The sequence below is a fragment of the Lonchura striata genome, chromosome 11, assembly GCF_046129695.1.
Source record: "Lonchura striata isolate bLonStr1 chromosome 11, bLonStr1.mat, whole genome shotgun sequence".
Taxonomy (NCBI): Eukaryota; Metazoa; Chordata; class Aves; order Passeriformes; family Estrildidae; genus Lonchura; species Lonchura striata.
In genome coordinates, this window is record NC_134613.1 from 19920555 (window position 1) to 19947055 (window position 26501).

The following is a 26501-nucleotide window of genomic DNA, read 5'->3' on the forward strand; positions in this document are numbered from 1 at the left end:
AATGCATGAACAAACACAGAGCAGTCAAATTACAGCAATAACATTTATGGGTGGATTATGTTCCAACTTCCTCACTTATTATTAAAAGCGAGTAAATTGCGAAGCACATGGAAGAGGTAGGGTGCAAATGCAGGCGAATTTCCACTCTGAACCAAATGTTGTTTTTTCACTTTCAAAGCTGCGATGAGTTTGCGAGCAGACGCAGCACAGCTTTAAAGCTTACTCATTCAAAAATGTGTGTTTGGGTTCCTTTTTTTTTTTTTTTTTTCCCTCTCCCCTCCTTACTCCATTTACGTTTGCCTTTCAAAGAGGAGCAGATGCACACCATTTGGGTTTGGGTGGCTCCTACTTGCTCTGAACTTTCTTCTGAAAAGAGCAAACCGTGAGCCGTGCGTCTGCTCCGCGCCTCAGAGGCGGTTTCAAACTTTGTTTCTGGCTTTATGAAGTTCTCTCATGAGTCGTATTATAGATCTAAATGACCTTATTGTAGGTGGCAAGTTTAAATGTGCCATATTAATAACTTGTTATCCAAGACAAATTAAGTCCTTATGTGTCAAAAGCACTCTGTTCTGGATTACCTACAAGACAAGTATTTATTGAATAAACGTTGGATCCAATTTCATTTTAATGTGACTGACTGTATGCTGCAGCCCCTTAGAACGAGATAAAAACACTCAAACCTACAACTGTGTTGCAACATTACACCTAACTTGTCTATTTCTATTATTGTCTTTTTAACATGGGATCTCAAAAGTGTTTGGGGGGGTTAAAGGATTTATTATTATTATTGTTATTATTTTTTGTGAAGAGCAAGGAGAGGCGTAGGAAAAAAAGACTGGCATTCAGCCTAAAGAGAAATCATTGAAACAAATTAATCCTATGCCGTTTAAATTGACATGGTAATCCATCATCAGCAAAGGGAAACTCTGAAAGCAATCTAGAATCTGCAGTGTTCTTTCACTGGCCCTCAGGCACAAAGACAGATAGTAAAAGAGGAAGGGGGGGAAAAAAATCATAAAAGTTAGCAGCACCTTAGCATAGGGAAGGGCTAGGGAAAGCAGCTTTCACTTTTTCCTGCTTTCAAGCACCCAGCTCAGAAAGCAGCGCTGATTAACCTTCAGTCACTGCCTGCTAACATTTACTTGTGTGTCAGATCATCTTCAGCTGCTGGGAGAGGAGTTATTTCAAATAGTGCAGAGCCCCCATCCTGTATAAACTCCACCACTGAAAACTCTGCCAAATATCAACTTGGGCATTTCTGCTTACAGAGGGCCTTTTATTAGCCTAAACTTGATCATTCCAAATGGACAATAAATTCTATCTGCAGAGCCCTGCAGAAAATAGCTGTACTATCCTTGGGAGTTTAATAGCCAGGATTTTCATAGAGCTAGCATGAAAAAACCTGGGGGGGTTTATTTGGGTTTGGACTCAGGGTATTTTTTTGTCTATCCCCTGCTTTCTCAGTGGGGCTATCCACCATAATATATGTTTCCCAAGAGATTTTTCAAACTAGTTTTAAATATCTAAAGTGATGAGACTTTGTGCACCTTTAAAATTTTATTAGACTCACGGTCAGAAGAAAACATAAACCTCTTGGGCCTTGAAAGCCCATTGCAATACAGCCATTATCCCTATAATGTCAACAGAGCTACAAAATTCTCTAGAAATAAACCTTTTAAGAACAGCTTCCCCTGCTTCATGTTTTCTTTTAAGGTCAGTGGTGCATCACTTTTTTGGAAAATGTTTCCTCTCTCTGGCCAGGTTTAGCAATGTGAAATAGAATGTATATTACTAAATGAATAGGTTTAATTTTAGACACTGAAAAAATAAATAGAAGAAGAGAGCCAGGGAAGGAATAATACCTTTCAGTTAGAAACAGACATAGTAGAAAGAAAAAGTCAGAACTTTAGTGCCAGGGGCAAAGGGGTGAAAGGCTGGCTAATATGAACCATATCCAACATCTGCCCTATTTTAATTTAGCAGGGATAAAGTTTCTTCTTTTTTATTATTAAGAAAACTTTATGTGGCAGAGAAAGCCATGAGCTATGTTATCAAAACTGTTTTATTGTCACACTGAAACTTAGAACTATTAAGAACTGGCGGGGCAAAGAGATAAAAACTCCCCTTCTCTCTCCTTTTATACTCTGTGACAAGCCTGGGCTCGGGTCCTGCTGACTGGGATGTCCTTTTCATGTCTTTATGAAGTACTGCACTTGGGGCTGTAATATAAAGGGGAGGTTAATTGTTCAGGATGGGTCCAAATGATTGATTCTCCAGGTTAAAAAAAAAAAAAAAAAAAAAAAAACTAAATTAATAAATAAAAAAAATCTGAATATTTAAAACAAAATCCTGCCGCGGTGGTCGCCCTCGGAGGTGAGCGATGGTGGTGGTGCACAACAAGTGTAAAGAAGGGCTGGGCTGGGAACCTGTATGAGAAACAGCCCAAATTGCCAGGCTGGAACATGATCTCATTCCATCTAAAAGTTTTCCACCTCCATAGTGCAAATTCCACTATAAAATAACAAAGTATACCAAACCACATGTGAGTAGCTGTAGGAGTAAGAGAGCAAATTGGTTTCTGACAAAAGAAGGATGAATACCTTTGGATAATCTAAAGTTAAAATTTGATTGAAAGCATAACATTCCTCTAAGCATCAATATGCTTAGGATCCAAAATATGGTTATTTTATTACCAGTTAATACTTAGATCAAAGCAAAACACTGTAGCTGGAAGGGACATTCTCCCTGGAAATAAAGTTCCATGTAATTATTTCCTATTAAAAACTAAAACTGGTCTTAGATTCAAAAATTTGGGCTTCCTTACATGTGATATAATGCAAGCTTGTCAAGAGAGAGCAGATGTAGCATTTTTCACTGTTTGCTGCTATCTCTTTGCTTTAAAGTTTTCGGTTTAGCTTTAACCCTTTGAATGTGAAAGATTCTCATCCAATTTACCTTGATCAGACCAGGGGGAATGTTTTGGATTATATTGATTCATTTCTTATGATAAGAAATTAGGATTTGATATGAGCTAACATCATTTTAAATAAAGCTTGCAAATGTAAGGAGGTGAAATCTCAAGAAAATGATATGGCGATGGGCAAGGCAGCTGAAAGTTAAATATTAAATTGTAAACAAAGGTTTTATTCTTGGGCAAAACAGCTCATCTTAATTCAGTTTGAGACATGGAGTTTAAAATATGCACTCAAAATACTTCCAAGAAAGCTGCAACCTTTCAGAGGAGAGAGATAAGAATGTATTTTAATTATGAGGTTATAAATATGCGATAGATTTAATTTTTTTACCAACTCCTAATGCGCTACGTAACATTGTTCAGATACAGTTACACATTTATCTGTCTGTCTCTATTCCTGTCCAGGGTTTTGCTTTTATTTTATTCTTTCTCTTTTATTTTTTTCCCCCTCCTGATAGCTCAATCTCTATTTATGGCATCATTGAGGCAGGCCCTAGGAAAAAATAAAAATAATCTATCCTTCTGTATTTATAAAGCAACACAGAATAAATAAGGAATGGTTCCTTTTTACAACTGAAGGGCTGGTATTATAAGTAGCAATATGAAATATTTAGACACATTATTTCAAGCTTCCTGGCTGCTTCTGATTCTGCTAATTATTTTTGATCTGTCACTCAGAAATAAAATAAATAAATAAATAAAACTTTAAAGAGTTCATTAGGACTGCAGAAAGGAAGAAGAGTCAGATATAAGGCAGCAATTATAATTTGGTTTTAACATGTATTTTTCATTTTTTGCTGACTCCTCAGCTACATTGTTTAGTATAGGATGGCTACAATATACTTCTGCATTAAAGCCTGTTAAATAGGGAAGAAGCTGAGACATTCAGCTGGGATATTGTTTGCTAGCTCAATTAGTATCCCAAGAATTTGAAAGTACAATAAATGTATCTGAAGATCATATCTAAACATACTTACCAAAAAGTACCCACCTCTCTCAGCAGTTCACATATTTCTGCCTTCTAACTGGGAGGGGAAAAAAAAAAAAGAAAAAAAAAAAGGCAGTTCGATGTGTAGGTTAAGATTGGCGTGTGGCAAGGTTTGTGTGAGATACAAAGAAATCTGTATTTCATTCAACAATTTCATTGCTTAAACATATAGTTTAGAAGCATCTTTTCCTTAAACATGTGGTTCAATAACATTTTCTTCAAAGGAACAACGCAGTGTGTTAAAAGATTTAAGAACAAAGAATGTGCTGCAAAATGCAAATTCCTCCAGTGTTACACTGTGTATGCAATTATGTATGTAGGCAGATAGATATAATTTGAGAGTTATTAACTTTCAACATCAATGATGTATCCTGAATCAATACAATGTAACTACCTATTAAAATATAAACCAGGTGTGTTCCCAGGCAAATACAGTCTGAGAAGATTTCTAGATTATTTTTTTTTTTAATTTAAAGATTACAGCTCTATTATGGACAAGAAACTCAAGTGATTGGTGCTGGTCCTAAATATGGAGATTGCTTTGCTTTTTGCTGATGGTTCTAGAACGTTTGGGGGGAAAAAAAATTAAATGAATAAACAATAATGAAATAGTGCGAAGGGGATGAATTACCTCACAAACATCCGTACATTTATGCACCTCCGGCTGCATGAGAAAGAGAAAAGTTCCCTATTTCCATATATTTTTTTTTTTTTTTTTGGCTGAAGGGAGGGAAAGAATGGAGCAGGAATCATTTGAAGCTTTGCCCTCCCGGCGGATGGACCCCTTTTGCAAATCCCTTTCTCCTGGCCGCCCTCCCTCGCTCCCCCGAGCACACAGCCCGGCGCAGTTAACCTTGGAGCGGCGCCGGGGAGGGAAGGGTTAATGAAACCCAGCTCTTTACGACCTCCAGGGTCAGACTCTTCCTATCTGCAATCTAAGGAATTAGGTAAGGAGGTTATAAGATTATAGTGAAAGGAGTTATAGGCCCTCGTAGCCTCACACCTGAACATATTGGGCTAATCCACTGGGATTCCTAAAAATCGCTTCAGCTCTGGAAAACTGTTAATTAGGCTGAGTCTGTCCCGAGGTTTCCTGTTGCATTCGAGACCCAGCCGAGCTGCCTGCACTCCACAGGCTCACATCAAACGCTCTGAGCCTGCCTATACTTTTTGTCCCTTCTCCACAACTGAAATCAGCATCAACCCCTGATTTCGGGCTAAAAAAAAAAAAAAAAAGCAAAGCTGGGGGAGAATTCAGCCCGAGAGACGAACAAAAGTCAACCCCCTCCAGTCCCTGAGCCCTGGGTGCCCGGCAGGCTATTTGCAGCTGTTTCTAACTTCAGTGTTTGTTTACAGTAGCAAAATTAGCACTTGGAGGAGAAGTGAAAAGCTGTTTTCACATCAGTTTTACTCCTCGGTTTCTAGCTTGAGATGCCTTTCCTCTCTCCCAGCAATCAGCATCATTTAAAGTGCGGTTCAAACTTTCTCTCGCTGCTTTGACTCAGTTCTCTGCAGTCGCATCCTATTTTCTGCTAAAGAAAAATACGCGGAGAGAAGGTAGCATGTGCACACGGGCCAAACATCACGGATTCGAGGCAAAAAAAGAAAAATCATAATCTCGAGCATCCCCACAGAACATATTTCAACGTCGCATGGCAGAGCCCTGCCCTACTCCCAGCTCTCTGCCCTTTGGCACTCAGATATTTGCTTGTCTCCAGCAAAGTTTTCTTTAATCCGCCGAGACACCCCAGGGCTGTACCTGAGCCACGGTTAAATTGCTCCCTACGACCGACAAAATCCTGCAGCAGCAACTCCCCAACTTCAATACTTAAAGCAAGGGCTGGTTTTAGCCATTTTGTCATTTGCAGAAATGCTGAAAATTTTATTTTTCTAATTTTTTTTTTTTTATGCCACTTGTGGTCACCCTCGAATGGCAGTAATCTGTAGATTACATATTACGAGCCTTGTCATTACGTGGATAAAATGAGGTGGTTAAACGCTAAAATCCATTTTACTCACCACATTTGCTTGTGGGGAGGGAGGGGGGCGGGAAGGAGAGGGGAGGACAAAGTTGTAGGATTGTAGGAGAAGGATTTAAACCCTCGGATGAGAGCTGGATGTGCTGCCAGAGCCTCTCTGCCTGCTGGGTACACGGGCTGGGGACCCTCAACTTCACCTCCAAGGCAGGCGCCCGATCACTCCAGCCCTCTCCCTCGCTCCTGAGCCTTTTGTCCCCATTTTCGTGGTATCTCAGCTTTGCTCCACAGAGGCGACTTTTCTCTGCCTCTCCTGGATTTGCTCTGTAGCATTTCTAGGCTTCTACTCTCCAGCTCTCCCCCCGTTTGCCTCTTTCATCTGTGTCCCTGATCCCTCTCCAGCTGATGTGATTCTTTAGAAATGTGGGTCTTATCCCGTCCCTACCTTTGCCGGCTCTGATTAGATATTATTTTTTCATTGGCTCTGCTACAATGGGTTCCTCCCTTTAATCTCTCGGTATATTTTCCCCCTCCCGGTATAACCAAATCCATGAAATTCACAGCCTCTCTCTTTGACACGACTGGTTCGTCTAATCACTCCATATCGATTTCCCTAACTCTTTTCATCCAGCTGAAGACACATTTTAAAACACTCCAAGCCAGAGTGTGCTCTTTGCTTTATACACACTAATAAAATGATTTACCCTTCTCTCTCTGCTCTCCTCACAGGAGAAAATCGTTCAAGTCGCGGCTATTTGTGTGTGATCAGTAAATATTTAGTGTGGCGACATCCTCAGCTCCTCTGCTGATCAATACGCAGCCCAACAGGAGGTGGACTATTGTCCGGGTAGTGACTTGCTGAGATCTCCTTTAGATGAATTCTTTGCCCCCAGTACCGTCTGTTATGATTTATCCTCGAAGGTGACCAATAAAGAAAACCTGAGTCTTTAAAAACCTCTGTTTCTAACCTGTTTACCGTGCCATTAAAGCACCTAAGCAAGGAATGGCTTGTTCATCCCCGTCTCCCACATCCCTGGGATGGGCTGACACACGCAGGGCGCTGCTGGAAAATGGGGATTAAAGCGGGCAGCCCCCGAATGCTGGCTCTGCATCCCTGAATCCCTCGATCCCCTTCTGCCCGAGCCCTCCAGCAGCAGCCCGGCCGCTCTCTGCGGTGTCACGGCGAGAGGACGATTCCCCGCCCGCACCCTGCAGCACCTTCGGCCGCAGGGCTCGCTGCCACAGCCCAGCCTCAGCGGTGCCAGCGATGTGCCAGGGATGGATGGAGGGCACCCAGCAACTTCCAGCCTGCCTCCCGCCTCCTCCTCACCGCATCCCGCGGCTCTGCCTGCCCCAGCACCAGGCTGAGCCAGGGCTGCTGGGGGTTCAGTGGGTTTTTTTTGTTTGTTTGTTTGTCTGGGTCTTTTTTGTTTGGGGTGGTGTTTTTGAACGACATGGAAAAGCTGCAGTGAAGAAAAATAATAGTAATAATAATGGAAATGGAGGAGAGCTTCAAGCCCGTTTCCTGTGGTTAACCGTAACGAGAGCTTTCCCAGAGTGATAAAATGGGCATCAAGAGAAGTTCGCGTGTGTATGTGTGTGTTTTATATCCTGATCTGCTATTTCACTCGTGGGAAAGCCAATGCCACCCCTTGCAATTACCCCAGGACGGGGCTGTGCCCGCTGAGATGCCCGGGACAGCAGTGCCTGCTGTGTGATGCAGGCTGGGTGCCCCACACAATGGCCACACAGTGATATCTGCATCGTCCCTGTGTGCTCACACACAGCATGTCCTGCAGCCCACAGAGGTGCCCAGATATTTATTTTATTCCCGTGCGTGTGCATTTGCACCTCAGCTCTAGGTCGAAGGCGTTTATCTCTGCAAATGGACATTGCCTGCACAGGCGCTGCATAAATCCGGGGCTGTGTCTTACAGATGTGCGACTGTTATTCAAATGTAAAACCAGCTACATCCACCTGTTAACTTTGTTTAGAAACCACTTTCACTAATGGCTTTTCTCTAACTTATTCAGCCCGTTACTCGAGTATAGGAGGCAATGGAGGGGAAAAATCCATATGAAACCCTGCTCACAGCCTCTCTTCGAGAGGACACTTTCCACACCTTGCCTAGACAGGGCTCCTATAGAGCGCTTATCTCTCGAATATATCTTTATACTAATGCATACTTAATTGGTCTGTCTTGACTGTCCATATAAAACAATTTAATTAGGGTGCTTTCTGCTTTGGAAAGAAAGAAAAAAAAAATCTGCCCAGCATTTATTGTATTTAGCACCAATACAGGCAGAAAATGTTGCACAAGTTTTTGGTTGAAAGAGCACCTATGTGTCCATTGAAGGGCGTTGATCCGAAAAGACAGAGAGGACAAGTAAAATCGATTTGAAGCAACCCTCTCTGTCCCTTTCACACCATTCAGACACTCCATTCCTTCTAAGACAAAGACCCAGCGCCTTGGGAATGCTGGCAAGGAGGGAGGGGGGGAGAGAGAGTGGGGGGGAGAGGAGGAAAAAAGGAAAAAAAGAGGGGGGGAGAAAAAAAAAAAGGAAAAAAGCTTCAATCCCCCCAAGCGAAAGGGAGAGCTCTGAAATTCCTTCATATTGCTGTTATTTACCCCCGAAGATATGTTCAACTCCAGGATTTTCTTCAATTCGGCGTCTAACACTGCTGCTGCGAGGAATGTCCCTGGAAGGGGAGGAGGTAATTATGGCTATTAGTGCTGCGAGCCCAGCCGCAACCTTGGTCACTCGCAGGCTTTTAGGGTTAAAATAGCCCTCACCTCTGACCCCTGCGGAGCAAAGTTGTAGCTATTGCCACAAGTTGGGCCAAAGTTTTCAAATCCAGGGCTGGGCAACACCGGAGGGGGCAAACTTCTCCCTGGAATTATTTTTGGTTGGGATTTAAATCATCTTTAGTCTATTTAATTGCCTTTCCCTCCTCCTTTGGCCAAATAATCCCTTTCGGGGAGGTGGGGGGGATTTCAAAATGCCCTGCTCTCACTACCTTTCCCACTGCTCTTTCCTTTTAGGTTTAATTTGGCAGATTGTTTTCAAGCATGAAAATGGTTATCATCAAACTGAATTACTGGGTCAGCTTTTCATCCAGAGATCTCAAGAATAAAAGAGGGGGAGAGGTGGGGGTCGGGCAGGGGTGTCCCTCCTTTAGGCTTTCCCCGCCATGACCCGTTCATCTTTATTTAAAAAAAAAAAAAAAAAAAAAAAAAAAAAAAAAAAAAAAGGAGCATTTGGGAAAATGAAGAAAGGACAGAAAGCTTGGATTTGTCTCCTGTGTTTTCTGCACACCTTCACGATCCTCCTCTGCAAGGGGGGATTTTGGAAGGGGGGCAGGGGGCTGCTCAAATTGAGGAGGGGAGGGAGCCCACAGATGCAAGCACCCCTCTGGCAATAATAAAAATTCATTCAAGTGGGCTATGTCTCCATCTTCCATGTACTGATTAGACTTAACAAGAGTGGAAACTTGTGTAGACCATATTTATGGTATTAACAAGCAGTTAAAAGATTTATCCTTCTTCTGATCAATATTGTTCGTGGCCGGTCCTTCCCCCCCACCCCCGGGCCCTCCCCGAAGGCTGCAATGACAATCGCCTTCATACTTTTTCATCACCGATCGAGGTGGCAAAACCCTTTTGTAATTTTCATTAGCCCAGTAAACATGCAATTAACATGCAGCACTGTGGTTAACTTAATTCCTGTTTTAAGGCAAGGACAAGCAAGAAATGGAAGAGCGTTTGTTCCATTTGTCAAGTATGACACACTCCCTACCCTAACAGTTTCTTAAAATAAAAGCTCGGCTCCCCACCACCACGACCACCACCCCTCTTTCCAGAAACCCCCCACACTGATACACACACACACACAAAAAGGAGCAGGAATCCATTAGTTGGAGAGTATTCTCCTGCCAAAGGCGGTATAATGTATTCCGAATTTTCCCAAGCCCTCACTGTACCGGGGTCCCGTCCCCCCCACTCCCCCCTCCCATCCCGGGGAAGGGGGCTGCCTCGCTGATATTTCTCGTGGGTGAAAGATTCAGCCTTTTCCTTAACCGTATTTTTTTTTTTTTAATAAAATAAAAACTAAACGTGCTTCCCATGACTAAAAGTTGCCATGTTTGTGAAGGGGGTGGGGAAAAATGTCTCCAAGGGTTTCAATTAGCAACAAATGATTATTGCAACGGATTTTTGGTAATGAAAAAATGTGGAGTACCTCTTTCGAGCTGGGATCTCAGGGGCAGTGAGAGAGAGAGAGAGAGAGAGGGGGAGAGGGAGAGGAGAGAGAGAGAAAGAGATTGCTGATTAGCTCGGATTCTTTCCCAACTTGCTTTAGCGTGTGCTTGCGTTCCCTGCCGACCCTACACAGGACACTATATATTTTTTCCCCTTCGGTGCATGTGTTGATAGTCCAGCCTGTAGTTGTTTGCGGTTGGCTTTTTTTTTCCTTTTCGTTTTTTTTTTTTTCCTGCCGGGGAGGGGGGAGGTGGGAAAGGGGGGGAGGGGGGGGCTGAAATCCGTCGCATCCATCCTACCCCCAACAGTCATTAACTTAGGAGATTTCCCTCTCTTTTTTTTTTTTTTTTTTTTTTCTCCCCAATTGGAAGGGTGGGTTGTGAATATTTTTCCCCTTTTTCTTTTTTTCTTTTTTTTTAAGTCTCGCCTTTCCAGCTCCAAACAAGGTGTAGCGAGACGCTCTTCCTTCTAAGGAATGAAATGAGACAAGGATCACTCAAAGACATCTCCTACCTTGGGCTTGGGGATTTTTTCTTAAAGGCAAGGCGCACATTCCTAAGCAGCTGTGTACAAAGCCCCCCCTGAAATCTTGTCTGTGTAAAGTTAGAGTGTGTTCAGGGTGTTTTTTTTTTTCCTCTCTCTCCCAAGGCTGATCGCTAATAATACATCGAAAGCACTTCCCTTTAGGTTGTGGGAAATCTATTCCCTTCACCTTGCTTCCTTTTTTTCCCCCCCTGAAGGCTGTAACTTTACTTTTTTTTTTCCTCTCTCTCTCTTTTTTTTTTTTTTTTTAATCAGTTTGCACAATCGCTTAGATAAACACCAAGAAGGAGACTTCTCTTTAATTACCCAACGCACATCTTTCTGGGGGGCAAACAGCGGTCTGATTTTTTTTTTTTATTTGTTTGTTTCACCTGCCAAACTAAAGGAGAGGTAGAAAAAGGAAGATGCAAGCGATTTGGGACCTTGAACAAGGCAAATATGGTTTTGGTATGTTTACTTATAGTTTTTTTTCTTCTTCTTTGACACTTTTTTCGGGCAATGTGTTGTGATTCTTATGTTTCTCTTTTAAGGAAAACAAAAAATCCAAAAAAGCAAATGTTAGCTAACGTGCGTCTTAAACGATCGTTTCTAAGGTTACGTGGGTTGCTCTAAGGAGGGGAAGAGGGGAGGGGGGCAGACCCAAGTATGTGTAATTGCAGCACCATCAGTTAGCACGTCCTTTAGCTAAATAAAGCAAAGCAGCAAACAAACAAACAAGCGAACAAACCCAAGGAGCGGACCCGGTTTGCAGGTCCGAGGCAAAGCTGCTCGGAGTCATTCCCCGGGAGCGGCGGCCGGAGCTGCCCGGTGCCGGGGCTGCTCGGGCGGGGCGCGGACCGACCTGCTCCGGAGGGTGGGAGGGCAGGACCAGGCTCTTAACTTAAGTGATAGGTATTAAACTGCCCCGCGATCGCGTCTCTGTGTGCAGCTGGCAGCGTTTATTTTGGTGGGGAGAAGGGAAAAAAAAAATTTAAAATAAAAAAAGAAAAAAAATGTCGGTGGTGAAGGTAGAGAACCGAGATCCCCTCTCCCCCTCCGGTCCCTTCCCTGGCTAAGCAAGTACAATGGAAAGAAGCTGGAATATACTCACCATCCGAAGGTGTGGTTGGCAGTTCGGCTGAGGCTTTAAGGCAATAATTTATCCTTTTTTTTTTTTTTAAGTATTATTGCAAAAGACGTGGATCTGACTTTAGGCAGCAGAAGTGTTTTGCTCTGACAACAGCAAGCGAGGCTCGGATCCTCGTTAAAAAAAAAAAATCACAAAACAGGATCTCCCCCCCCCCCCCCCAATCCCTTACCACTATCCCTTAAAAATACCTATTCGGCACAGCTCTCGCAGAAACCCTGATGCAGAAATCTTATAGTCCGGTCTAGGAGTGCCCAAGCCAATTAATTTTAAATCCTTAGGAATTAATCAGATTAAAATGTACAGAAGTTTCATTCTCGTATGCATACGTGAGCCAAAAGTCGTTTCCCTTTAAGAGATCCTTTTCTTTTAAAGTTGAATTTTAGGCAGATAAGAGACTTACACTAGGGGGCAGCCAGATACTGTACTTGCTCCAATCTTAAGCAATTTTTTTTTCCCTCTCTCACAGCATATGCTCTGATTTAGCACTGTAAATTTTTCAGAGGACCCAACTCTGACAGCCCCTGGTGATTTTCAAAGTACCACAAGCCAGTGGTTAAAAATTGCATTGACTTGGAAGTTCAGAGGCACACAATAGGAGCCACTTTCCCTATTCATGGAACTTCAGTGTGGTGGAAGAGAAAAACACACACATACTACATTGAGGGAGAAGAGGAATTCATTGAATTCTGTTAGACGTAACTGCTTTCCACTGAGTTCAGAGCGAAACTCGGTATTTGTTCGATGCTGTATTCATATTGCGATTTAATCTAGAAAGAATTAGAGGACTGTTAGGCAGCTTTCTGCCAGGAAAGCAGCTTCCCCCTCCTTCCTCCTCTCTTTTTGAAACCTAAAGATTTACACCGGCTCTATCCCCAACTCAATTTTAGCAAAATAAATCCTTCCACTCCCTCTCATTAAAATAAATTTACATCTGCAGTAAAATGGCAGGAGGGATGCGTTTGTTTATTTGGAAAACCAACACGGTCTCACTTTTAAACCAGAGCATTTCTATTGTCATTAGCCTCGGAGAAGGACAGTGGAGAATCTCCCCCTTCCTTGCGAAGCGCTCAGGTTTCGAGGATTATTTAGCGAAATTAGCTGCAGTTCATTTTTACATTCATCTCCTCTGTCTCAACCCACTCGCAGGGGTGTTTTCAAATAAATAGCAAAGCATCTAATGGTGCTAATAGATAGTTATATCGCTGCATCCCTCGAAGAGCAAATAGTTAATCTGGGGCATTCTTCATTAATGCTTGAGCAATCAGCGTATACGGCGGCTTTTAAGCGTATATCAATGGTTTTTCATTTTTACGATCATACGTTCAAACTATTAATATTGTGCGTCCTGTTAAAACCGCTTTCTCTTCTGATTTCTGCATTTGTTAGGACGGCGTTTATGTTTTTTCATATGGTGAATTAATCCTGTTTACTTTGTCAGATTCGAGACAGGAAAGGTTGGTGTTGGGTTGTGGTTTGGGTTTTGGCTTTTATTTTTTTCCTCAGGAAATCCAACATCAGCAACAATCTGTGGCTATTCTGCGTTTTGAACCCCCACCTTCTGCTACCCTCCCCGAAAGGTCACCTCCTCAGCTCTGGGTTGTTTGGAAATCATAAGGCAGTTCCCCATATTTTAACCAGGAAAGATTCCTTCCCCATTTTCTGTCTTCCCAGTCCCTCCTGGTCACTGTTCCGGGTAAAGGTTATTTTTTGCTCCGTGAGGATCAATGGGAACGCTGCAGCCTTGTCTTTGAAATTGAGTCGCAAAAACCTCTTCGCCCCTGGGGTCTGAGCACACCAGGTTTCCAGGCAGGACACTCTCAAGTCGAGGTGCTTTTTACAACTTTCCAACCATCTCCGCACCTGCGGCTTTAGCCACACGTATTTTTTCTGCGGCAGAAGTGTGTGGGCATGTGGCAGCATGAAAAAGTGTGTGTGAGGAGGTGAGGGGCAATTAATCCCTCACAGAGTTGTGCCCAGGTCTGCGTCCCCGCGGCCGTGCCTGGTGACCGGCTGGGATGTGAGCGCTCACAGTCGCGTGTGTTCGCAGAGGAGGAAAGGTCCGGCCGGGCATTTATCTGCTTATGTTAACGTTTCCTATTTTATCTCTCCGTCCCTTCGCTTGTACGAGTGTCTTTTGGCCATTTTCGCCGGGAGACGGACTCGAGTCCCCGCTCCGCTGGCCGGTAGCTCCATTCAGCGGGAAATAAACACGCTCCCGTGCTTAGCTCTGTTACCTGCCCGTGGTACAGAACGGAGGTCGTGTTACAGTGTCGGGGTACGTGTGGTCATCAAACCCCCGAACCCGCAAATAAAGTTAAAGGGGTCGAGGCGAGCCACGCCGTGCGGAAGGCGCGGCTGTCACGCTCTGCGGAGCGCCGTGCCGGGCTCGGAGGTGCCCGCAGCGGAGCGCGGTCCCCTCGCCTCGCTGCGAGCGGGAGCCGGGAGCGCTCGGGCGGAGCGGCGGGGCCGGGCTGTGCGAGCGGCCGCTCCCGGAGCGCGGGGCGCGGGCGCGCTCGGCTCGGCGCGGCTCGGCGCAGCCCGGCCCGGCTCGGCGCAGCCCGGCCCGGCTCGGCGCAGCCCGGCCCGGCTCGGCGCAGCCCGGCCCGGCTCGGCGCAGCCCGGCCCGGCTCGGCGCGGCTCCGCGGGCGGCCGGGGCACGGCTCGGGCGGGCGGCGGGGCACGGGGCGGCCGCGGCCAGCGCAGGTGCCCGGAGCGCGGCCGGGGGGGCTCCGCCGTGAGACCCTCCCGCGGTGCGCTCCCCGACCGCTTTCGGGCGACCCGCGGCCGCCCCTTCCCCGCGGCGGCGGCGGCGGCGGCAGCGGAGCCGGGGCTCGGCTTTACTTTTATTCCGTGGAGTTTTACCTCGCTTTAGCGCCTGCTTTTCCGCTTTGCACCCGCCGCCCCCCCTCCGACCCCCCGAGGCCGCGCCCCGGCGGGCAGCCCCAGGTGAGGCGGCGGCGGCGGCGCCGCGCTCCGCGCGCCGGGCTCGCCCTCACCCCTGGCCCCGGCGGGCGGGAGGGCGGCGGGCGGCGCTAGGACCGCGCGGGCGGCGGCGGCGGCCATGGCGGGCGCGCAAGGGCGGCGCGGCCCAATGAGGGCCGGGGGGCGGGGCGCGCGCGCCCGGCCAGTCAGGCGCCGGCCCGGTTGCCTTATAAGGCGCGCGGTCGCCATGGCGACGCGCGCTGAGTTGCAGCAGCCGTGTCAAAGTTCACTCTCCCGCCAGCGGGGCGAGCGGCCGGCGGGGAGCGCGCTCGCCGCTCCTCGGCCCACACGCCGCCCGCACCGCCCGCCCGCCCCGCCCCGCGCCGCCCCTCCCCGCCGCCGCCAGGGGAGGGGAGCGGGGGGGAGCCCCTGCTTCTTTTTATTTTGGGGCGGGGGGGGGGGAGCGCTGGCGCGCTCTCCCCGTGGTGATTTTTTTTTTTTTTTTCCCCTCCTCCCTCCCTCCCTCCCTCCCCGGCTGAGGAGCGATGCTGCGCGCTGGGTTATGATCCTTCCCTCTCCCTCTCTCTCTCTCTCTCTCCCTCTCCCTCCTCCTCCTCCTCCTCCTCCTCCTCTCCTCCTCCTCCTCCTCCTCCCGCTCCCCTCTTTTATCATCCTGGCTGGCTGGGCGCTGCTGCGCTGGCGAGTTGACTCCTTCCCTCCCCCCCGCCCCGCGGCCCCCCTCCCCCTGCCCGCGCCGTGAGCACCGGCGGCGCGGAGGCGAGAGCCCACTTGCGAGGCGGCAGAAGCAGCATAAGGCAGCGCGGCGGCGGCGGCGGCAGCGGCGGCGGGAGCGGCGGCGGCGGGAGCGGCGGCAGCGGCACCCGAGCGGCGGCGGGAGCGGGAGCGGCGGCGGGGACGCGGCGCGGCGGGAGCGGCGAACCGGCGGAACGGGGCAGAGCGGAGCAGAGCGGCGGCGCCGGAGAGGAGGAGGAGGAGGAGGAGGAACAGGAACAAATAAACAATCATAATAATAATTCATAATAATCGTAATCGTAACGATAATAAGAATTTTTTTATAAAACAAAAAAAAAAAAAAAAAGAGAGCGAGGAGGAGGAGGAAAAAAAAAAAGCCAACAGCCCCCCCACACCCCCGAGCCCAAAAGAGGGAGCGAGAGAGAGCAAGAGCGCAGCGGCCGGGCGGAGCGGCGGAGAGGAAGAATTAAAGCGAGCGAAGGAGGGAGGAGAGACAGAGCAGAGAGAGAGGAGGAAAGAGGAGGAGGAGGAAAAAAAAAAAGCCCACAAAAACAAAGCGATCGCAGTTGATGTTGCTGCTGCAAGCTGGACTTCCAAAAACTACGGCGAGACCGACCGCTCTCCGCGCCGAGAAGAGTCTCCTCCGCTGTGCGTGTTTTTTTCCGCTGTGTGTGTAATCTTTAACCTTTTATTCATTCTTATTTTGATGGCTTTCCTGAATGGCTGACTGCGAGCTTCCCTGGACCTGGCCCCCAGACACCCGCCTCTCCTCCTTCAACTACTCTGCTGCAGATCAGCTCTAAGAGAGAGAGAGGGAGATCTTTGAAGAGATTTTTTTTTTTTCTCCTCTCTCTCTCTCTCTCTCTCCCCCTCTCTCCCCCACCCCCACCACCCCTTTACTTTGCTCTCCTGGAGCCCAGACAATCGACTCGCACCTCGCCCCCCCGCACACACACCTCCATCGCCCCGTGCTTCTGCACCTTCGCCGGTACCGGGAGATCCCCCCCACCCCGACCCTCCTGAAAAAAAAAAAAAAAAAAAAAAAAAAAAAGGCAAAACAACAAAAGAGAGAGAGGGAAAGAGAGAGAGAGAGAGAGGGGAGGACAAAAAATAAAAAGACTGCTGCAAAGCTGATCTGAAAAGCAAAGCAAACAAACTTTGAAAATAAAGGGGGAACAGGAAGTTTGGCAACGGTGTCCAATAGATATGGCAATGGTAGTCGGTGCGTGGCGAGACCCCCAGGACGATGTGCCCGGAGCTCAGGGAACGCAGCCTTCGCAAGCCCCGCCGGTGCAGGGACCCCCGGCCGGGGCCCCGCACACCCCACAGACCCCGGGGCCCGGGGGCCCTCCCAGTACGCCAGCCCAGACCAACCCGCCGAGCCAGCAGAACCAAGGAGACAAGCAGCAGCAGCAGCAGCACATTGAATGTGTGGTTTGTGGGGACAAGTCTAGTGGCAAACATTATGGCCAGTTTACCTGCGAGGGTTGCAAGAGTTTCTTCAAGCGGAGTGTAAGGAGGAATCTCAGCTACACTTGTCGTGCCAACAGGAACTGTCCCATTGACCAGCACCACCGCAATCAGTGTCAGTACTGCCGCCTCAAAAAATGCCTCAAAGTTGGCATGAGACGGGAAGGTATTGGGATTTCATTTGTTTTGCAATTTTTTTTTCACTCGCTGCGTTTTGGGGTTTGTTTGGTTTTCCTTTTTTTATTATTTTTTAATAATATATATAATTACTCTTAGTATTTTTAACCTTCCTCTCCAAACCCCAAACCCAACCAGAACCTTTCCTCTCCCTTACCCACCCCCCTCGAATAAACCAGCCAGAAACTTTCTCGTAATGAAAGAAAGCGGTGTTGGGGAGGGTGGGCAGGGAGGCAGGGGCTCTCGCATGCTTTCTCCTGCACTCGTAATTGATTTGTGTTTGTTTTGATTTTGCTGATGGAGGTTTATTGAAAGTGGATTTTTAGTTTCACGCTGCTTAGGAGCGAGATGATGATTCTGACGTGTGGTTACTTTTCCTTCGTGTTTCCTCCTGCATGCTCAGCCTTAGCCCCCGTCCCCCGAGCAGCCCTGTGTGTGTGTGTGTGTCTGTGCGTGTGTGTACACACACACACACACGGAGCCTCCCGAGATGCACACACACATACACACACACATGCACACATATATATATCCTCCAGCACCCTGCCTTAGATTGCAATTTTACACAGGCGGTTCAAATTACTATTACAATGGGACTCACCCTACCGAGGCTCTACAGCACTCCACTGTGGATTCCCAGCCGGATTTTTCCTCCTTTAAAAATATAAATACATACACACACACATCTCCACGCGTGTGTATGTGTGTGTATATACACACTGCCGTGTGCCTGCCTTTCCTGGCTGTTATTACCTCACTTTTCTCTTCTTCCTCTTATTTTCTTGTTCCTCCGGGAGAGGCAGGAGGGGGTAGAAGGGATGGGGTGGGGGGTGTAAGGAGCAGTCCAGAAGTAAGTGTGGGGTGCTCGGATCTCTGCAAGTGGAGTCTTTGTGATATAAAATTAGACGGGAAATGTGAGCCTGCAGTTTTCCAGTGCGTGCTCTGTGTCTGGACGCTGCTATGTAGGTTAAGGGTGAGGGGGCTTGGGACTCGCCGGGCTCCTCTCTTTGTGTTTCTGCAAGAGTAACTAACCTTGGAATACAGGCAGTAACAAATATAAATCAAGCACATTTTTAGGCGTTCTCCCTTCTTGTCGTCTCTTTGCCTTTGAGCCCTTTTTCTCTCTCCTTTTTCTCTCGCTGTCACCGTGTAAATTTATTAACAAAATGAAAGGCCCACTTTCCATGGGCAGCGGGGGAAGGTGCCTTTGGATAATGCTCTCAGCCTCACCAGGGGACCTGCCGGGGATGTTGTGGGGTGATTTTGCCTCCTTTGGTATTTTTTACGAGAGGGGGGGATGTATTATACCAGCAGCAACGATGTATTCAGTGGGCGAGAAACGCGTGTGGGACCAGAGCCGGGGATTTCGAACTGAAGTGTTTCTTCCTTCTCCCCTCCTCCCTCCCCATCCCGCTCCCCCAGCCTCAAATCAATGAGCTGGTTTAGGTGTAACGGAGAAAAAACACACAAAGACGTATCCTGCATCTCTTGAAGGAGGGGGTGGCGGTGGAGGGGAGGGGGGATAACCGGACTGTGGTGTGTTTTGGGAAGTGAAGAGCTGGGCTCCCACAGCAGCCCTGGCCGAGCCCACAGCGTCCCTCAGCTTTTGTTGTTGCTTGACTTGACCCGAGAACTGCGGAGCCTTAGAGCGGGGCCGGGGCTGAACCCTGCCTGGGAAAATGCATGTTCCCCCCGAAGCTGGCCGGCCGCGGGGTCACACAGGCACGCAGGAGCACACAAAGCAGGCTGTATTTGAACCGATGGTCGCAATTCAGATATTAATAGCTGTAGTTTCTTCTTTATTTACTGCAGCGGTCCAGAGGGGCAGAATGCCACCCACACAGCCAACTCATGGTCAGTTCGCCTTGACAAATGGGGACCCTCTCAACTGCCATTCCTACCTATCCGGATATATCTCCCTTCTTCTGAGAGCAGAGCCCTACCCCACCTCCCGCTTTGGCAGTCAGTGCATGCAACCCAACAACATCATGGGCATCGAGAACATTTGTGAACTGGCAGCTAGGATGCTCTTCAGCGCGGTGGAGTGGGCCAGGAATATCCCCTTCTTCCCAGACCTCCAGATCACAGACCAGGTGGCCCTGCTGAGGCTGACCTGGAGCGAGTTGTTTGTCCTCAACGCTGCCCAGTGCTCCATGCCCCTCCACGTAGCTCCGCTCCTGGCAGCTGCTGGCCTCCACGCTTCGCCAATGTCTGCTGACCGAGTGGTCGCCTTTATGGACCACATACGAATCTTCCAAGAGCAAGTAGAAAAACTGAAAGCATTGCATGTCGACTCTGCAGAATATAGCTGTTTAAAGGCCATAGTCCTCTTCACCTCAGGTAGGCGGCATTTCTTTGCTCCTTTTTTTGTTTTGTTTTTGTTTTTGTTTTGTTTTGTTTTTCTCTTCTTCCCCGGGCCCCCCTTGAGAAGTGTTTGCTCTTGCAAAGTGTTATTGCCTGCACCCCATCCCCTGCTCCCTGCTCCCCGAGAACCAGCGCGGTCTCTTTTCCTTTTAGGAAGCGGTGCCCTGTGCTCTCCCCTTCAGGGCCTCGGATCCGAGCATCCCATCTTCTAGGGAGTGCAAATCAGAAAAAAAATAAAATCAAAATAAAATACACACACACCTTTTTTTTTTTTTTTTTAAAGAAAAAACCAGACAGCCAAAATACACCCCAACCCTTGCTGAATAATGCTGGGGACTGGGAAAGAAGGGGCCCGGGAAGAGGCACCCATTCGCCACGAGAGACTGCGCTCTTCCCATTGAAAATAATATTTTATTTAACAGTATAGCTCTGGGTTGTTGCATTTAATGACACGCATCCGAACAGCAGCAAAATCTGTTTGATGTTGTTAAATACAAGTCGTCCTATCAGTGAAACCACTTAAAAAAGAGGATCATTTTATGGGCAGCCAGGAAGGGAAAAAAGCCCTGCAGGATTAAAAATTGAATTAAAAAAAAAAAAAGTTAAATGCGCAAATCTGAGTTTAAAATATGTTCCCTGCCATCTCATAAAATAAAATAAATCAACTTTGCAAAGAGCTGTCTCTGATTTAAACAGAATGTGGCAGTGAGCAGTTCTGTGTCATTTAAGCTAAGGGGAAAAGTTTGCATTTGTACCCAGCAGGAACTGCATAGTCCAAAGCGAGTAGCGGGTGCGAAAAGATCATTACCATAAGTAGACAGGGATAGTATGGAAAAGTAAGAGGAGGCTGAAGCTGCCGCTCCGCGGTGTAATTCCGGGGTGGCACAACCATGACTCTCCCGAGGAAAAGACCTCGAGGTGTTTCTTAGATAATCAAAGAGGGGAGGAGGGGGGGGGAAATATGTGTCAACTTTTGCTGCCTAGAAATAGTGCATGAGTTATAAAGCAATAATTGAGTGCGTTGTGAAATCTAATTAGCTTGCACTAGAGTTTAACCTGGGTGAGTAATAATCCTGATATTAACTCTGGAGGCTAAATTTTTTTTTTTCTTCTGAGGGGAAAAAAAAAATAATCTGCTCGCTAATTTGTGCAATACGTTATCTCAGATCACTAACTTTGAGGCTGCACCGGCAACCCAGTGTGCTGGAGCCCTCGAAGTTTGGGGATTAAATTTAAAAATACATATATTTTGCCTGTAACTCCTTCGGACACTTGGGAAAGTGGCCACGCGATAACCATATGAATGGAAGCAGGACCTGCAAAATAATTACTCATCAGAGTTTTTTAAAGCCTGATATCAGGAAACAGGAAAAAAATGTAGTTTATGTGGGAAAAGAAGGGCTCACAATCCATTCCTTGTTGTGTTAAAGGGGGTCTGGGGAACGAAGTCATTTTCTGGACTTTGTCCAGGTTCTGGGTCGTGACCTAAACTTCCTTTTATATATTATTGCTTTACACATAAAAAACTTCTCCTTTTTTTTTTTTTTATCCCCCCCCGTCCCCCCCCCCAGTTACTGGTGCTAAATCCTGAGGTGATCAATGAGCAGGGCGCATCTAGCCACAGGGAGACAGGGATCCCGAGTGGGAAGGGGTGTCCATGGGGTGCTTATTTTATTTTTCTATCGTTTTTCTAGGATGCATTTTCCTCTCCCTCGCTCAGCCGCTCAGCGAGGATCCCACACACGCTCACATCCCTCCCCAGCCCCTGCCCAGCTCACACCCACACCAAGGAGTTTATTTCCAATCCTGCTTTTTCTCCCAAATCACTTTTTTTTTCTTTTTTTTTTTCTTTTCCTTTTTTTTTCTTTTTCTTTTTTTTTTTTTAGCCTTCTGAGAAAACAATCGTCCGATCCTGTCGTAACTGTTTAATTTATGACTATTTTCAAAATGGGAGGCCTGGCGTGTAAATTGCCTCCCAACTAGATAAACGTTTCTTGTTATCTGATTCTGGGCAAGACAGCCTCATGCAAAAAAATATAGGGTGATGCTTGCAGCTTCTGCAGCACCCCAATAACCCTCCCTGATGTAAAGCAGACGCACATAGATGCATATAATGTTTGCTGCAGCCTCTTTTAAGAGGGAGGGGGGAAAAATCTGGGTTCTAATGACTCGCAGAATATGCATGTGTTAGCCCTGTGCCTAGGAAAGCCACAGGGAGGTCAGGTCACAACCTGTGCTCTTTCAGCACAGACGTCTCTGATTTAAAGGGAACTTATTGTATTTTAGCGTATCAGGGAAAAAAAAAAAAAGAAAAAAAAAAGAAAAAAATGTCCAGACCCTATCAGGGAGTTTTCTTCTTGTAAGGGCCTTTAGGTTTAAAAAGAAGAAGAAGAGGGGAAAAAAAAAAAAAAAAAAAGAGGGGGGAGTGGAGGGGGGGGAAGAAAGAAAGAGAAAAGAAAAGAGGGGGGAAAAGAAACAGCTCAAATGAACAGAGAGATCACAGTTTGCATGGCTGCCTCTGAATAGGCTAAACTGACAAGATCAGTTTTAAAGGGCCACTTAAATCAGTTTCAAAGACTGAAGAAAAACGCGTTGTCTTCTTTGGGGGAGAATCTGTTGCTGGATCCGGGGCGCCATTATCTTTGGCTGGGCCAGTTTTTTATTATTATTATCATTTCTATCACTATGACTCGTAGTCCTTCTCTCCGCAGGGTTAGGCTCCCCCCAGTTACTTTCCGAGAAGGGGGGTGTGGAGAAATAGTGGCTCCCTTTCCCCCTTTTTGACTCAAGCCTTCCCCACCCCCCCAGCCTTTCCCCCAAAAAATACAGAGATGTGAAATTAGGCTTGGCCAGCACCTCCCTGCCACTCCTCAGGTCTGTCGTGCCATTAGGAATCTCCACTCTGGGAGCTGTGCTCAGTCCTAAAGGAGACCCTCTAGGAGAGAGAGAAATACAGAAACACAGACACACACATGCACAGAGAGATTGTCCCTTTTGGTAAAACCCACGTCAACTCTGGGGTGCAAGGTGATGGCGCACGATCGACTCTTAAACCTAGACATTAAAAAAAATCATCAAATTAAAAGAATAAAAAAAAAACCACAAACCACCAAAACCTTTTTAATCTGATTATTGCTTTCTTTTTTTTTTTTTTTCATTTTCTTTCTTTTTTTTTTTTTTTTTTTTTTTTAATACACTTTCTTCTAGATGCCTGTGGTCTCTCTGATGTAGCCCATGTTGAAAGTTTACAGGAGAAGTCACAGTGTGCTTTGGAAGAGTATGTTAGGAGCCAGTATCCCAACCAGCCAACACGATTCGGGAAGCTATTACTACGTCTCCCCTCCCTTCGCACTGTCTCCTCTTCTGTCATAGAGCAATTGTTTTTCGTCCGTTTGGTAGGTAAAACCCCCATAGAAACCCTAATCAGGGATATGTTACTGTCTGGCAGCAGTTTTAACTGGCCTTACATGTCCATTCAATAAAACATTCAAGAGAGAGAGAAAAAAATAAAAAAGAGAGAGAAAACAAAATACGTCAAGACAAAAATTTAAAAAAAAGAAAATTTCAAAATTGAGAAGGGAGATGAGAGTGAAAGGAAAGCAAATGACATTTGGGTTCTGGTTGTTTCTTAAATTTCCTTCTGCTAAGAAAGGATGTAAAAGGATGTTACAAGTTTGCTAAGAGAAGACAGGAAAAAATTAATGGACTGTGAATTAAAAAAGAGACTGTCAAATGAACTTTTACAGAATGCATTAAAAACTCCCGTGTTGTTCAGAAAAAAAACTTGCTACTTATCATTTTTTTTTGTAAAAAATAAAAAAGAGGGAAAGAAAAAAAGAAAGAAGAAGAAAAGAAACGATGGTGGGCTTTTTCTTTTTTTCTTTTTTCTTCTTTTTTTTCTTTTTTTTTGGGGTAAACTTTTTAAAAAATCTCGCTTAAAGTGCATTTAAAGGAAATTTGGAGAAAATTAGCAGAACGGAAGAAAGTGAGTCTTTTTTTTCCAAATTATTAATTGTCCTATGTGTCTATGTACCTATAGCTGTTCTTTTTTGTATTTTTCTGGTTTCAAACCAGTTTATTCTGTGGTTCTATAATAATTTTTGATATAACCTTGGCTTCTTTAAAAAAAAAAATAAACTGTGTATCCTTAAAATATATGTTCTGAAAGAATTAAAACTGAGTCCACGAAAGTATCATAGGAAGAAAAGGAAAAGAGAAAAAAAAAAACCCTCAACAACACAATGATGGAAGCGCACTTAAGGTGGTGACCCAAAATCTAGCTTGAAGCTGAGAGAGCTATAATTATATAGACCCGAATGAACCACACGTGTCATATAACTCCCCCCAAATCTAGGTTTTTTTGATATTTCCGACAGAAAATGAACTGTGGGGATTTATTATAGGTAGAAGGATTTTGTGTCCAAGACACACTACGGTTTTGATTAAAAAAAAAACAAACAAGCAAACAAGCAAAGTGAACTTTTGTAATTTGAATTGGGTTCCACATAGTTCATCATGAATTGTTATTAAACTCCTCTATCTGTTTGTATATTTGCAAGCCCTTTGTATTATAATAATTGTTGATATTTTCCCTTTTTAAAAAATACCATTGAAATCAGCATGACAAAATAACACTGTTGGCACTTATAGATAACGTGATTGATTCAGTATCTTAGAGTTTACAGTTTTGTGTTTAAAAAAACTGAAGGTTTTTTTTTTTAAGTGCAACATTTCTGTATACTGTAAAAGTTATAATAACTGAACTGTTTGGTCGAGTCTTTGTGTGTTATATTCCAAGGAAAATTGAAAGTATTCAGAAATTAAAATATTATTTGATATCTGAAACTTGTTTGGCTGTCATAAATGTCTTTCAGAAACCACATTACTTCTCTATAGTTTGCAGTCATTTAAGTCCATAGGCGATTGATTTGTTTACTTGTCACAGTAAGTTTCTAGCAGATGTATTGTAGTGTATTTACCTGTTTAATTCCGGGATGGGGGTGGAGGACTTAAGTTCGTGGTTTATCTCTGGTTTTAGGAAGTACTATGCTGAAATGGTAAACCATCAACCCCCATTCATCTAATCCTCCTGTTAATTAAAAATGGATTTTCTGGGAAAAAAAAAAAAAAAAAGGCCCTTATTTTTGTCACACTTAAGTGCCTGCGTAGGAAAGGTATTGTTGTGAAAAAGTATTAGAAATCTGGAGATCAGTATCTATTTTATGATCAGAATGGGGCGAAAAATCTTTTGTAAATGTCTGACATACGCGCACAAGATCATTCGAGCAAGGTAATAGCAGTATTGTAAATATAGGTCAGTTGTTTGCAATGAGTTTTCTTTAAGTATGTGTGATTTTTTATAACACTCCGTAGTTGCCATCTATCGTTGTCATTGAGAGGTCTTCAAATGGAGTGGCTTTAGCTTCTAGCACTGAGGAGTCGGTTTTTAATGTATATATACTCTCAAGTGGATTTATTTTTTTTTCTTTTTTTTTCTTCTTTTTTTTTTTTTTTTTTTTTTTTTACCTTAGACTGTGAAAGCATGCCCACAGGTCATGTCTCTCTCTTACATATGGGCTCCATGTCTGTGTGTTTGCTGGCACCCAGACACGCGTGGGCGCCCATGGGTGTCCCCTGTGGTGGCACAGGGCCCTCCAGCAGCCTGGCACCGGCCCGGACCTGCCTGGGCGGGTGCCACAGGACCGGACACACCACTGGGGAACTGAGGCAAAAAAAACCCAAAAAAACCACAAAATAACCCAACCCAAACCTGCAGGAAGGCAAGATGATGTGGTTTTTGCAAGGGGTTGATATTTTATTTCGTGTGTGTGCGTTGTCATTTATTTTTTTTTTCTCTTTTCTTTCTCTCTCCCCCCGCCCGCCCTCCCCTTGGTCTATAGCAGATGCTTTGTATGTGAAAGCTTGCAATTTTGTTCTTGTCTGAGGCTTCCCCCTCTCCCTTTTTACCACACGTAACTACACCATGTTGTGGTTTCACAAAAAGAGAGAGAGGGAGGGAGAGAGATCATTCTGTAAAGTCGATTAAACCCTGATCTTTAGTGTGTTCCAGTTAGACACATCTGTACTGGGGGCTGAGGGGCGTATGACTGTGAATTTGAGCAGAGTTTTACATCTGAATCATGGCTCCTTTTCTATAAATATATAAATATATATAAATATATAAATATACTATTATTGCAGGGGAATTGCTGACCTCTAGATTTAGCTTTTTCTATTGCAAGTGCTATCCATGTGAGTGTGTGTGTGTGAAGTTTTTATGCTTACTAAGAACACAGGATCTTGACTTGTTTGTTTTGTGTTAGTTTATTGTAAACAACCATTTGTTGTAAATTGTTATTGGCATTAAATTATAATTTATGATTTTCAAATCCAAAACATTCTCTGCTTTTTATGTTTTAAAGCCTGTAAGCTATCTCTGTATTTATAAGTTTCTTGCAGCGAGCTTTGGTTCACAGAGAATAATATTAAACAGAAAATGCACCAGGGTTAAATAAAAACACACACACACACACACACACACACACACACACACACACGCACACACAAGCCCCGTGTATATATGTTTGGAATGCTCAGAGGAGGATTTGTTTAGGGACTTCAGTTAGTTTTAAGTTTATAGCGTTTAAAGAAAGTTTTTCTTTTCATGCTGAGTTAGAACAAAAGATCTATCCAAAGATTGAATTGGACAAAAGAGGAGGGTTGGGATGGAGAAGCTTGTTCTATGTTGAATTGAGGAGATCCTTTTTTTTTTTTTTTTTTTTTTAAGAAAAGGAAAAAAAAAAAAAAAAGCTGTTAAACATGGCGACTCTTTCCCTCTAAGTGTCTAATTTATTTTCTTTTCCTTGCGGTTCCCCCACTTCCCAACCCTCCCTTTTATTATATTTTCTGCTTTAATCTGCTCTCAGCTCGCTCTATTCCTTCCCCCC

The 26501-nt window shown here is 45.4% G+C and overlaps 1 protein-coding gene and 1 long non-coding RNA gene across 3 annotated transcripts; both read left to right on the top strand.

Moving 5' to 3' along the window:
* The first annotated feature begins 8597 nt into the window (after positions 1 to 8597).
* Positions 8598 to 9193, top strand: LOC144246938 (uncharacterized). Its single transcript, XR_013340650.1, has 2 exons — positions 8598 to 8653; positions 8982 to 9193. It is a non-coding gene; the product is annotated as an uncharacterized LOC144246938 (long non-coding RNA).
* Positions 9194 to 10557: 1364 nt separating this feature from the next.
* Positions 10558 to 25950, top strand: NR2F2 (nuclear receptor subfamily 2 group F member 2). 2 transcript variants are annotated; one of them, XM_077785927.1, is made up of 4 exons: positions 10558 to 10736; positions 11125 to 11186; positions 19003 to 19530; positions 22762 to 25950. In XM_077785927.1, exons 2-4 carry the CDS (start codon positions 11144 to 11146, stop codon positions 23034 to 23036), a joined length of 846 nt encoding a protein of 281 aa, XP_077642053.1. In that variant the 5' UTR covers positions 10558 to 10736; positions 11125 to 11143; the 3' UTR covers positions 23037 to 25950. The 2 variants fall into 2 exon arrangements, with proteins under 2 accessions (XP_077642053.1, XP_021408309.1); XM_021552634.3 differs by lacking the exons at positions 10558 to 10736; positions 11125 to 11186 and adding an exon at positions 15676 to 17179.
* The last annotated feature ends 551 nt before the right edge of the window (positions 25951 to 26501 follow it).